This window comes from Cavia porcellus, unplaced genomic scaffold (genome assembly GCF_034190915.1).
Source record: "Cavia porcellus strain 051 isolate PalLab524CR breed Dunkin Hartley unplaced genomic scaffold, mCavPor4.1 scaffold_21, whole genome shotgun sequence".
In the NCBI taxonomy this organism is placed as follows: domain Eukaryota; kingdom Metazoa; phylum Chordata; class Mammalia; order Rodentia; family Caviidae; genus Cavia; species Cavia porcellus.
The window spans coordinates 26,600,191-26,613,314 of NW_026947504.1; the positions used below are offsets into that span (position 1 = coordinate 26,600,191).

A 13,124-nucleotide genomic window follows, 5' to 3' on the forward strand; every position below is an offset into this window, starting at 1 on the left:
TTTTTAATTAGAAGTATAATATGCTTATTTTTATTGAATCCAAGTCTAGAAACCAAATTATTAGGATTTATGTGCAAACATACCAATTTAATAATCAAATAAACTGTTATTAAGATAAATGTCTTTTCCTGAGGAAATTACGTGATATATATTTTGAAGATTAAGTAAGAATAACACACTACATGTCTGTAGCAACCAAGTATTTTCCATATCTATACAGAATAAGACTTAGCAAGTAGTAATTCTTTAATGCTTTTATGTAGCCCTAATTAACTAAAGACACTTAAGGTAAGGACAATGAACAAAATGTGCTTGTAGTGTACACGAGGAGCTAGGAGTAAAAGTGCAGAAAGTGAAAGCTGCACCCCTGCCTAGTGCACTTCCAGCATGTGTGGAGGCATTTCAAGGAAAGCATCAGATGAGAACATGAGATTACTCAAGAGTGTCTCTCGGAATCTACCTAGGAAGTATTGTCCTCAGTTTCAACAACATGTTGTTTCTTACAAAATACATTACTCAGAGCAAATACTTAATACAGTGTTTATGCTGTGCTTATTTCCAGATGGTGATTATTGTTGAGTGACTTTAAAAATTTTACATTAAAAATCTTAGCATTATCTTTTTTTTTTGTACCGGGGATCAAACTCACGACCACATGTTTGCAAGGCAGGCGCACATGCCGCTGAGCTAAGTTCCTGGCCAGCAGTTTTTTATCTTAAATTACAAACTTTGTGATGACTTTTTCGTCAGTTTACAGTAACCTGGTGTTCTCCTGTCTTCTTAGTTTCCCACAGAAGTCTGCTTTAGAGAGCAGTCAATCTTTTAGCAGTCCTTTCAGGAATTCTGTGGATGAGGGCTATGAAGCCTTTATGTGTGTCCTCCAACTCCCTGCTCTGTTTTTCAGAGATTTAAATCAAGTTCATGGTCATTAAGCATATGGAGAAAAAATAGTATTTGTCGCCTGTGGTATGGAGTTTTCCTCTTTGGCACCACAAAGTGATACCAACTTCACTCTGTAATTAACCAGCATCAGCAGGAAAGGGCTGAGAGCAGAGAAGCCGGAGGACAGTGCTGTGAGGACAGCGGGGAGGAAGACACAGGCTGCCACGCTGCTCCAGAAATAGACCAAGACAGAGTGGGACACCCAGAGCAGAGTGATCAGCAGCGTTAATACTATGCTGCACTTGGCCCCTCTCAGGACTTCAATTTCTGAATCATCATCTCCAATCCAGATGTCACCATATGTCATCTTCTTTTTTGCTGAAAGAAGGGAAGACATCCAGAAACAGACAAAGACTAAGATGGCTAAGGGAAGAATATCAATCAGCATTAAAAAGATTTTCCCATAGTAAAACTCTACCTGCTTGTTTCTGAAGATAATTAAGCAATCTTTGTAAATTCTCTTCGTAGACAAGGCATCTGTATCATTTCCTGCTTTCAGGTATTCTGGTTTTGTAGTATAAATTAAAACTGGTACGTACACAGCCACGGCAGCCACCCAAAGAGCAGAAATCCCCTTCAAAGAATGTTTCTGTTGGTCTAGGCTTGCAGCATTATCCGAGGGGTAGACAACTTGGTAAAGTTTCAGGTGGTAGAACAGTGCTAAGTGCAACGTGAACCAGATGGCCAGTGACGTTGTCAGGGCTGCTGTGAAGTGCAGAACTTTGCAACCGGCTGAATCCAACGTGATACCAGAAGAATAAACAATTTTCATGACATTTACCACAAAGTTCTTAATAAGGTGGACGAACACAAGGCTGAAAATCAGAAGAAATGATGTCTGTAAGCGTCCAGCGATGCACTTCCTTGTAGAATAAAATAAACATACATTTCCTACAAAGCTCACAAAGATTAGGATGGCACAAGAGATGATCTCAAGCAGGTCTTCCGAGAGCTTCATGGCAAATACCAATCAGTGTCTCAAATATCTTCTCCTCTACAGTTTAAATCATGAGGTCTTCAGAAAAATTTAAAAGTGTTTAGTGAAAAATACCTGTTTTTTGTTTTAATCTAACACATTGAAAAAAGCATCAACTGGTATCATCCTCCAGAGTTCAAAGATGCTCTGTAACAAAATTCTGCTTGCTACAGTGTAGAGCTATTGAAAATAGAACTGCTTCCCAAGAGAATTTTTTTTATCATCTCAAGGGACTTAACAATGATCAGAAAGTTCTAGGTATCATCACTTAATTACAAGTTCTCAGAAATGTATTTATAGTACTGTAATACAATTTCCTAGGTGCAATATGATAGTCTTCAACCACTGTTGGGGTAGGGTGGGGGAGAATAAAATTAAATCAATAGAGATTGAACACACAACACTCAGATTATGGAAAAAAAATGTTAAGGAAGTAAGGGGCTCTCTGAGTAACAGTTACGATTTCAAAATTTAAAAAATCAAATTAAGAATAAAAAATAATATGACAGGTACAGTAATTTTCTAGTTTTCCTATCATTTTTGTAAAGCAAGAATACTACTACTTGTTCTGAAGAACTCATGGAAATGTTAGAAACACAAAAGGTAAAAAAAATACTTGTGAATAAAGTAGGGAAGGGAATAGAGTGGGGAAGGAAAAAATGGAGGAGGAGCATAATGGAAGGGAGGAGGAGATGGGAAAAAGGGAACGAAGACCCATCTACAAATACGTGCAATATGTCCATGAGCTGATGCCTAAGTTGTTGGTGAAAGAAACATTTAATAACTGGGGTGTGATTAGAGACTTCCTAGAACATAAGAAGCTGGGAAAAAGATTTCCTTCTTAAGTAAGGTTAGAGAGTACAGAGAAAGGGCAGAGACACAGCACTGAACTGTACTGCTCAGGTAATGTGGCATTTACTCACTTTCTAGGCAAATCCTGTTTTCTTAGTATATCCTGATGACAAAGCACAGTCATATGTTAACAATGGGCGTGTTCTGAGAAGCCCCTGGCTACGTGATTTTGTTATTCTGTGAACATCACAGTTGGCTATGATATCACCCGGTAACATCATCTTTGGGGAGCACTACTTTCCCACTACTGCATTTGCCTGTGATCCTCCTTTCACAACATGAAAAGCTGACCCAACAGTGTTGAGGGAGTTTACCTGCACTGACCTGAGCAGCTGCCATAATCGCTTCCTAACTGGGTTCAGTGACTGTGTTGAGAGCTTGCGATCAGCCATTCCTGAAGTATTTAAACCATGAGAGCTGGAAAATACTCCAAATCACAGCTTTTTAGAAAGAAGTGTTTTAAGCACACTGGCCTAACTAAAAAATACAGATTAGAATGTTAAGAAATTAGCTGATATTTTATCTACACAATAAGGTCAGTATTTGACAAGTGCTAACACTTTTAGTATGTGTTTAATAAGAGGTTTATGCATGTGAGCAGGTGGTTAAATGTGAGTCCCAAATGCACCTGCATTTGTCTTTACTTAGAAATATCCAGTCAGTGTCAATTATTATAGTCAAGCAGGCACCTATTTCTAATGATAATAATGATGAGTAATAACACAAGAATAAAGCTTATACTGGCCATGATTTATTTAACACCAACTTGAGCGAGATGTTGTGTTGGAATTTTGCTCCCAAATTGAGTGTGATTGGAAGACCAGAGAGTAACCTAAGAATCAAAACTATGCGTGACTGGTTCTCGTATCTTTGTTTTTGGGTCACTACATCTCCCTTGATGATTCACAACTAGTCTATAAATAAGCTTGTTTTGAGAAGAGTTTCCTTGAGTTTGTAACACAGAAAATCTCTTGCTTATGAACAGTCAAGTTGCGAACTTTCACAGGTGTACTGCATAAGACTCATTTTGTTGTTTTCTAAACAAATGCAATTTAGGAATGGATCTTGTTTGTAAAGTAGGGATTTGCTGAATACAAGTCATGCAGATTTTTAAATGGCAAATACTCTTTTGTATTTTCTTTCAATAAATAGGGTGTTTACTTCTGTACCTCATGTGAGTCCTCTAACCATCCAATTGGGGTGCCTTACCTGACATGGGAAAAGGCTGCCTCTGGCAGTGATAAGGCCTCTGTATTGGCAGCATTTAGGCAAAGGAACAACAACTTCTTAGGGTAAACTTACAGAGCAGTGAACACCTTAAGTGACAGGCAACATTAAGCCCACTAAATCAGCCCATTTCCAGTGCTATAATGAAAACACCAGATACTGGTTAATGTATAAATAAACTGAATTAATTTAGCTCACAGTTTTGGAGGTTTAAAAATCTATAGTCAGGTTTCACCATTTGTTTGGCCTTTTCTGAGGGTTGCCTGGCCCTGTTATGTGGTGGACAGGATGACAGCACCAAACAGGACATGGTGGCTATGGTAAGGAACTATTCTAAATACATGAACCGTTGGGAGATGTGTTCAGCCTACATCCAAACCATAGGATTCTACTCCTGGCATTCAAGGTTTATGTCCACCTCCGAAGGTAAAATGACTTTTCCACCTCTAGTAGTTCCAGAATGTTAATTCATTCTAGCATCACTCAAAAGTCCAAGTCAGAAGACTCATGTAACACTCACCGAAATTTACTTCCAGGTGTGAGCCTGTAAAATCAAAAACAAGTTACATACTTCTAAGATACAATGGCCAGACAGGCATAAAGTAAACACTCCTAGACACATGTCTAAAGAAAGGGGTCACAGGTCTTCTGCAAGGACAAAATCCAGCAGGATAGATATTAAATCTCGATGATCCAAGTTTGATACTTTGTAAACACTGCACAGGGTGTACCCCAGGGTCTCAGAGGCCTTTTCCCCCACAGCTTTGCTGGTCACAGCCTAGTTGGTTGCTCTCTTGGGATGCAAACTGAAGCCTGCAGTTTTCCTAGGATGGCTTTACACACAACTGGTTGTATTACCTTTCTGACATCCCAGCTGTGGCTCCATTCCCACAGCTCCCCTAGGCATTTTTCCAGTGGAGAATCTCTCTGGGTCCACCTTTGCAGGAGACCTCTACTTAGCTTTCCAGCCTTTCCTTTGAATTGGATGCTGCCATGACTCTGTAACTCTTGCGTTCTGTGTGCTTGTAAAACCAGTACCACATGAGCACACCAAAGTGTTCTGCAAGCCTGAGCTGTGCTTGAGTGCATCTGAACCATGGCTGCAGCCAGACTGTTTCACTAGAAGGTGAAGAACAGGACCCCATGGAGCATCCTGGGCAATAAGCCCATGGAGAGCACGTCATAGATCCCGGAATCTTCATGTCTTAGGCTACCAATGATGATGCGAAACGGCCTCAAAGCTTTCCCAAGTGCCCTGAAAGTTATCTTACAATTTAGTACATGGCTCCCCTTTTTCCATGCCAATCTCTTCAGCTGGCTGGAACCTTGTTTTGTTCTCCTAAATGTTTTCTCTCTTTCCCTGGCCAGACTGTGAATTTTCCTTTTGCGCTCAAACCTCACTGTACATCTGATTAAAAAAGCCAATAATACCATGCCATACGGTGAATATTTTACTGTTCAGAAATTTCTTCCATTAAATATCCTGGATCATTGTCTTAAATCTGACCTTCTATAAAGCTCTAGGTCAATGATGGAAAATCTTTTAGAGCTGTCAATGATAACCAACAGCCTGCTGCAGCCATGTGTGCCCTATGCTTGCCACCAGCACTCTAGGTCCTAGATACCACCAGTTCTTTCAATCACATCACAAGCATGACCTTTACTCCAATATCCAACAGAATCACCATTTCCATCTGATACTAATTTCCAGTCATTTGCCTTCTCAGCCCTCTCACTTCACACATGAAAGTCTAGGATTTTTTTCTAGCCCACTTTTCTAAATTTTTCCAACCTCTGCCTCTTACTTTTGAAGCCACTTCCTCATACTCAAATACATTTACAACAATGACACCCTTTGGAGATACCAATTTTCTATAGTAGATTGTTTTCCATTGTTACAACAAAATACGTGAGACTAGGTACTTTTTAATAGAAAGACATTTTTGGAGGCTCAAAGGCATGGTGCCATCAACTTCTGAGCTCTGGTAAAGACCGCATGAAAGATGGCATCACAATGGCACGAGTGCCTACTAAAAGGAAGACACCACACAGTGAGACAGGTGGCCAAAGAGAAACCATGAGGAAGGACAAGTCTTTATGACAATGTCCTACTAACATTTTCAAGAGCACTAACCAGGGATGTACAGTTACATTACTTCCTTCTAGGACAGCTCTCCCCCACTGCCTCCTCCTCCATTTCTCAATGGTTCTCCTGCATCCCAGCACCATAGTGTGGAGTAAGCTTCCAATATTGAACACTTGTGCACATAATCAAACCATATCAAAACTGTAACAGCTACCTGAATTTAAGATTTAATTTTTGGATAATGAGGAAACCATCTACGTGGTGCTATTTCTTCAATATGCTCAAGTAGCAACAATTATGGAAAACAACATTGAATTTTTAGATGAGGGCTAACTGTAAAGACATGTTTTTCTGGTCATAGGGGCACACACCTGTAATCCTAGCACTGGAAATGCTGAGGCAAGAGGACTGCTGTGAGTTCTGCCATGAGTTCGAGAACAGCCTGGGCTACGTGGTGAGTTCACGGACAGCCTGCACTACATAGAAAGACTCATTCTCAAAACAGCACCACCAACAACAAGAAAATGGTCTGCAAAACCCAAAAAAGCTTATATTAACATTTAATTTTCAAAGAATTATCAAGTATATCACATGGTTTTATATTATTGCCAAAGTGCTAGATTTCTGCATCACCTTTTTCCCTTCGGGTTATTTTTACACTAGTGAAACTGCATGTATTAAAGTATCAGGGGAATGCAATTAAGTTTTGTGAACATTTGCGTGACTGCTAAAGACTTTCTTTTGTTAAATACAACACAGAAGGATAAAGAACTGTTTCCTAAGAATTTACTATGTCCCCAGGATGGCCTCAATTTTAATGTGACACACGGAATGTAAATCATTGTTCCCAACTTACAGAGGTCACAGTCAAGTAAAAAGAACATGTGGTATATCACACATATTATATATATCATATTCATATCCTGTAACTGTGTAAAACAGAGGATTTTTACGTTAAAAAAATTTTCATAAAAAAGTGATAAGCCACATGGTTGAGAGGGCAAGAACGAAATGTGTAGGAAGAAAGGGATCCATGAGGGTGGTATTAATTTAATCACCACTTTAGAAACACAAATCTGAAGCCAAGAAAAGGTAAAACACTTGCTGCCCTGGCCTCCAGCAAGCTGTGGCATGAAGCACCAGTCACTGGCTTTCAATGCTGATTCTGGGAGAGAAATGGAAGGAGAGAAGCAAGGCTGACTGAGCAACCCGATGCCAGCCCTGGCGATCTCCACAGCTGCACTGTTGCTCCTGACAGCAGGAATCCTGCTTCTCAGAGACACAGACACCACCTGGAGCCAAGTAGGTCCAGGGAGTAAAGCGGCATCTTCCACCATGGAAGGTAAGCATGACACTTCAAGGGGTAATGGAAAAATCCTCCCTTGAAAACCAAACCCTGGCTCTGCCAATCCAACCTGGCTGAGGTCACTTGAGAACTGAGGAGTTCAAAGGTTCCCAATAGCCTCATTTACTTTGGCATAAAATTTAACAGCAAGAGAACTAAAGGAGAATTTATATAGCCCAGGCTACTTTCCAAATCTCAAACTGCTAAAAGTTATTTAGAATTTACATGAACTTGCAATCCATGCAAAGTGGCTTAGACATAAAGGCTTTCCGTTTGCTTAGGGCAATCTAGATCTCCTCAAATGCATATATACAGTTCTAATATTAAAGATTTCAAATCAAATTTCAAAGTAACTTCGACTCATCTTGATTAAAGACTGCTGTGACTTTATGTGATGATTGAGAGGAGACAAAAAACACACCACCTTCATTTGGGCACTATGTTCTCACAGTAGCACTAAGATAAACTTCACAGGCTGAAGGAAGGCATTTACTCCTTCAAATTGAATATGTAATATAAACAAATGTCTTTTAAGAAGAGATTCCTGAAACTCGATTCCAAATCAAATCTATAGGAGGACACTGATTTATTGTAATGAAGATCAGAACCAAGCATGGAGGGAGAGCTTGCTTCTTGAGAAAAGAACTGATCTATCCAAGTAAGGTAATTTGCTGACTCACAGAAAAACACTGCTGGAAACTGATTTGTTCATTGGAGAAAATTAATATTTGCATTTTTATATAGACCCAAATGGAAGAGATAATCAAACCCTTGACTTTATAATCAATGATTGCCTAAAGTTATTTTCAATCCTCCCTGAGATGGTGATTTTGTGGTCAGCCAGGGTAGAACTAAAAGCCCCTCGTACCAAACTAGAAGTGAATGAAGAACTCCAGGGTGGCAAGAGCCACAGCAATTAAATGATAACTGCCTTCTAGATATACTAATGTTGCTAATTATATGACTGTGCTAAGCCCTTGGAGATGTAGACAAGAGCCCCAGGTGGGAGAAAGGAACTAAGATTTATTAAGCTTGGTACTGAGCTTCATCCTTCACTTCCTGATGCCTTACAATAACCCTGTGAGGCATTATTAAGGTTTAATAAGGCTGAATAACTCAATCAGTTCCGGTTGGTTTGGGACTGAGTTAAGAGTCCTATCAAATTTGTGTGACTCCAAAAGCAGTGGGCTGGCAAGGCCTTGAGTGGATGAAGAAAGAGATCCGTGACTTATAGACACAGTGGACTCCATAACTGGAGGAAACTGGTGGCAGAGAGAGAGAAAAGAATTTGAGAATTAAGTCATGATGAAAAAGTCTGTACATATCAGGACTTCAGAAGTGCTTTTCCTTGTTGTGTGTGGAAAAGAAGAGTCCTAGTGAAGGAGATTTTGTGGGCAGACTCCGGGCAGCCTCAGATCAAAACATGAGAGCTGGGAGTAGAAGTACTCTGCCACAAGCAGGTGAATCCTATGGTGCACAGCAACCATTTGCTACCTTGGAGACTGCAGGTGCTGCAGAAGAGGCCCCCAGACGGCTGAAGGCTGAAAGGTCTCGTGAATCATAAGAAAAGAGGATGAGGCGGTGCCTACACATCTGACATTCCTCATAATGATCTCTCAGGATGACAAAATCTGGTAAAGATGACTAGAGGAACTTGAGCCTGGAAGGCCTGAGTTAAACTATGTACTGACTGCAGAAGACCTGACCGGTCTCTCTGGTCTGCTTTGTGTCTCGGGTTTCCAAGGAGTTTCTCAAAGACAATGAAACATATACTTTTATATACATGTATATTTATACATGTGTGTTTTTATACTTACACACACAGGACAGGATGCTAATGGTGCTCAAATGAAACTCTGAACCCAGTTTCAAGGTTGTAGTGCTGCATAGCTGTCAGGTTTTTGTGAGAGAGTTTCTCTTAAAATCATAAACACAAGCAACAAAGTCACTTCTGCTTGCAAGGCGAAGGTGCTACACAGGCTCTTTGCCAAATCCTAGAATTCTAAATGCACTGTCTTTGAGTGTAAGTTCTGTTTCTTGACAAGCAGTTGTGAAAAGTCACACCAAGCTTCTCCAGGTCTGATAGCAGCCTTTGGTTTCTATTTCCACTATATCCTATGAAGACAAGCCTCACTTTCTTTTTTGTACCTGTCACTTCATTTGTGCAAAAAAAAATTTTTTTTGTACCAGGGATCAAACTCACAACCTTGTGCTTGTCACGCAGGTGCTTATGCCACTGAGCTAAATCCTTAGCCCTGTACAACATTAAGTAGCAAATAAATAATAGCTTAATAATTTAAAATGAATGTAGGACATTATGGGGGATATCATGTATCAGCAAATTGGCTATCATTCTAAAATATTTAGCTGCTCATGGTTCTAAAGAGTCTAGACAGAACTGAGGAAGGAAAGAAGACAGTATTTTACAACAGTATATAAACCAAATGAGACAGTTCAAGGACTAGAGGAGGGCAACAGAGTAGCCAGGATGCCAAAGGAAAGAAAAACCACCGATTCAAACAATACAGTCTTTTGAGATTCATGTTCAAACTCTAGACTTACTCAAATGCTTTGTATGTGTCTTTTATGACTATTCTCCTGTGTTTCCTTGCATTTGGAAAAGCTACTGAGCACTACTATTTGCAAAATTATAGATTGTCTAGTACATTTGTATCAGCTTACAAATGATAAAAAAAAGATATGGAAAGTCCTATGACTAGCTTAAAGCCGCACAGCTTTCTAACAGCATAAGCTGGGTAAAAGACTTAGCTCTTCTGTGTTATTCTGCCTACTATGCTTTTAAAATTTATTGAAAGTAAAGTAAGAGTTGGTCACCTTGGGGCATGAGGGCCGTTCTCCCTCTCTGAAGCCTCTACTAGGAGGTGTTAGTGCACAGTTATGCAGGGGCCCAGGCTGTGCACATTAGCAGCAAACACGTGCAGGGGCAGTGACCTTTCCTGGAGAGTGGTGGAAAGGTGCTCCAACCTCAAACCTGTCAGATGCCTGTTGAGGTTGTGTCGAAGTTCCAGGGGGATGGAAAGGTTCTCAGCCCTCTGGAGCTTCCTGAGTAAGACCAGAGAAGAAACAAAAAAAAAATCAAGTGAAATAAAATTAATGAAAAAAATCTGACACTAAAAAAAAACTTGATCTCAAGTTATGGCTAACTGTGCCTTCTACTATGACATTCACAAACAATAATTTAACTAGGCTAGGTGTAACATTCCCAGGTGAGGGATGACAAAGGTAGCCTATCTCATGCCTGACCACCATACACACAGCCTTCAGGAGAAGGAGCTCTGCCACGTCCAGACCAACTTCCTTCCCAGGAGCAGTGCGAGTATAAGAAAGGCAGGGTAACATGTGTATGTAACTATACTTGAATTACCAGCAGTAAGCACAACCAAGTCAGAGAAAAAAGCAAGGGATCATGGTACCTGGAAGCTCAATTTACTGTTTCCAACATAGACGCCTTCACCCCTGACCATATCTTTTGTCTGGGACTCCAACTCTTACCAAACTTTTCAGACAAGAGTAGGTTCATTCAGGGTGGTATGGTTGCAGAGACCTTACAGAATTTTTCTAAAACTTCATTCCTCAAAGTGAAGCAAGCTGGGTCACATGTTGCTGTATTAATGTGTGTGTGTGTTATCCTGATATCATTCTAAAAGAGGACATTGCCAAGGGCACTTAATGTGGTTCATGCTGAGTTCAACCTCACTGGATCCTCTGATTCACTTCATCAAACCCCAACTAAGTTTTTGGCACATTCTGTTCTTTGTTGCTAGTATAATGCAGACAGTCCCCAGTTCGCTCCTCCCCAGTTAATCTGATTCAGAACCTGGTAACCAGTACACATTCTGAGGAGTTCTGTAACTTTAAACATTGCATACACTGACACTGATAAGCCTCTAATTTTCCCTTTTAATCCACTAAAATTCTCTTCAAGTCAGTACTGTGGTTCTCTTGATAGTTCTGAGCTCAACAGAGGAAAGATGTGGCTCTTCACCATCATTTCCATTTGCTCCATTCTTGGGGGTCAGAAAACAGATTCATGGATCTCCAGTGCACTCCACGTGAGTCATAATGACCATCTTTGTAGTTCCAGGTCTTGGTACGTCAGTGGGCACAACATCCATGACCTCTCAACGTCTTGTCAGACTTTTCCTGTATTACCTCCACTCCACATGCATTTACGTGACAGAGACTCAGTGTCCTCCCTATACGACAGGCACTTTGAGGTGCCAGAAAGATATGTGAGACATACAGTCAAAGTCTTCAGAATAGTGGCTGAAACAAAGTGCTCACCAGATGCTGTTACTGTTTTCATTATTCTCTTTTGATTATAATCAGATAATCTACTCTAATCAGATAATCAAAATCACTGAGTATATTCAGGTCAGTGATGATTAGAAATTCAGGACCCTGCAGCTGGAATTTCAAACACTTTCATATATTTTTCCCTCTTTTATTGTCCACTGGAACCCATTCCGCAGTAGCAAGTTACTTAGTTACTACATTCTTTTGTAGTTGTTATCATTAGCCACTTTTTCTAAACAAATGTTTTTCTACAAATTTATTTAATCAGTTTTATAGATAGTTAAAAGTTGATCATGCCGATAAAGAGTGCGGATGATTTCCTCCTGCCTTTTCTTCATTTGGGCTGTCACCAGGACCTGGCGGTATGGAAGCAGAGGGTGAAAATGATGGTGACAGAGAAGCTGTTCTGGAAAGCCCAGGGGTCAGAATGGATAAACATGCTGCAGAGGATCATGCTGGGGACCTTTACGACAGGACGGCGTGCTACAGAGGGAATGACAGTAATTCTACACAGGGAGTTCTGGTTATCCAATTTCCCACAGTTTTAAGGTTGCACAGGGATATAGAAGTCATCATAACATAAAAATATTCATGAACTGTTTGTTTTTAAAAAGACACCCCTGTTCCCACTTATAGCAGCATTGCTATGTATCCATTAAATTAACATTTTTAGAATTTTACCAGTGTGGAAGATTTCAAACCCTCTTCAGTGCAATACAAATAAAATACAAGTAGATTTGAAGTGGGACTGAAAAGTATGCAAAGACATAGATTGATGAAGTCAGAGAAAGTGACAATGAAAAACTGAAAAACATATCAGATCACTAGAAACATTGTAACAATTTCAGAAAGACATGAATAAAGATAATTTGACCATCAAAAGGAAAAATAGAGGACTGGATAATTGTTCAAGCCCAAGAACATTTTTTGAAAATTGACTCATGTACTGCAAAGTCAAAAACCAAACAAAGTCAAACACATCATGGAAATATGATGGTATAGTTTTGTGAAAGAATTGTTTGCCAATTCATTCCAAAGGTATAACTTAAATGTTTTAAGCATAGGTATTACTGAACTTATTTTCATAATTTCAGGTTAGTTTTTCAAGACAAATTCCAATTGTGTGATTTATTTGTAATTTTGTTTTTAAAAAATATTTATGAAAATATGATTCAAGTTTTACTAGCTTCATTTGCTGAGTGGTCTTTTTTCTTCTCCCAGTATTCATAGATAATGAGGACTTCTGGTACATGTAATCATACTTTTTTTTCATGGAGTATATTTAGAGACATTATAAAGGAAAACTTAAATGCTAACTGAATGTAGTCCAGAAAATCAAAGTTCAACTATTTTCCAAGTTGAGTCCCAGCCAATAAATA

At 39.6% G+C, this 13,124-nt stretch overlaps 2 protein-coding genes across 7 annotated transcripts in view; both read right to left on the reverse strand.

The window, feature by feature from the left end:
• The window catches only part of Sncaip (synuclein alpha interacting protein), a 146,045-nt gene that overhangs the window by 77,381 nt on the left and 55,540 nt on the right, over positions 1-13,124 (reverse strand). Inside the window, exon 1 of one of the 6 annotated variants that reach the window (XM_063232448.1) lies at positions 1,361-1,478. The exons of the other annotated variants lie outside the window; for them this stretch is intronic. The gene's annotated coding sequence lies outside the window, so the exon portion shown is untranslated. Of the gene's footprint in view, positions 1-1,360; positions 1,479-13,124 lie in introns of those variants that run through there. 6 annotated transcript variants of the gene reach the window in all.
• The window catches only part of LOC134471945 (uncharacterized), a 67,563-nt gene continuing 54,439 nt past the window's right edge, over positions 1-13,124 (reverse strand). Inside the window, exon 1 of the mRNA XM_063232451.1 lies at positions 1-13,124. This exon is cut by the window's right edge and continues 54,439 nt beyond it. Coding sequence (XP_063088521.1) covers positions 929-1,900 — 972 coding nt within the window. The 5' untranslated portion in view covers positions 1,901-13,124 and the 3' untranslated portion in view covers positions 1-928.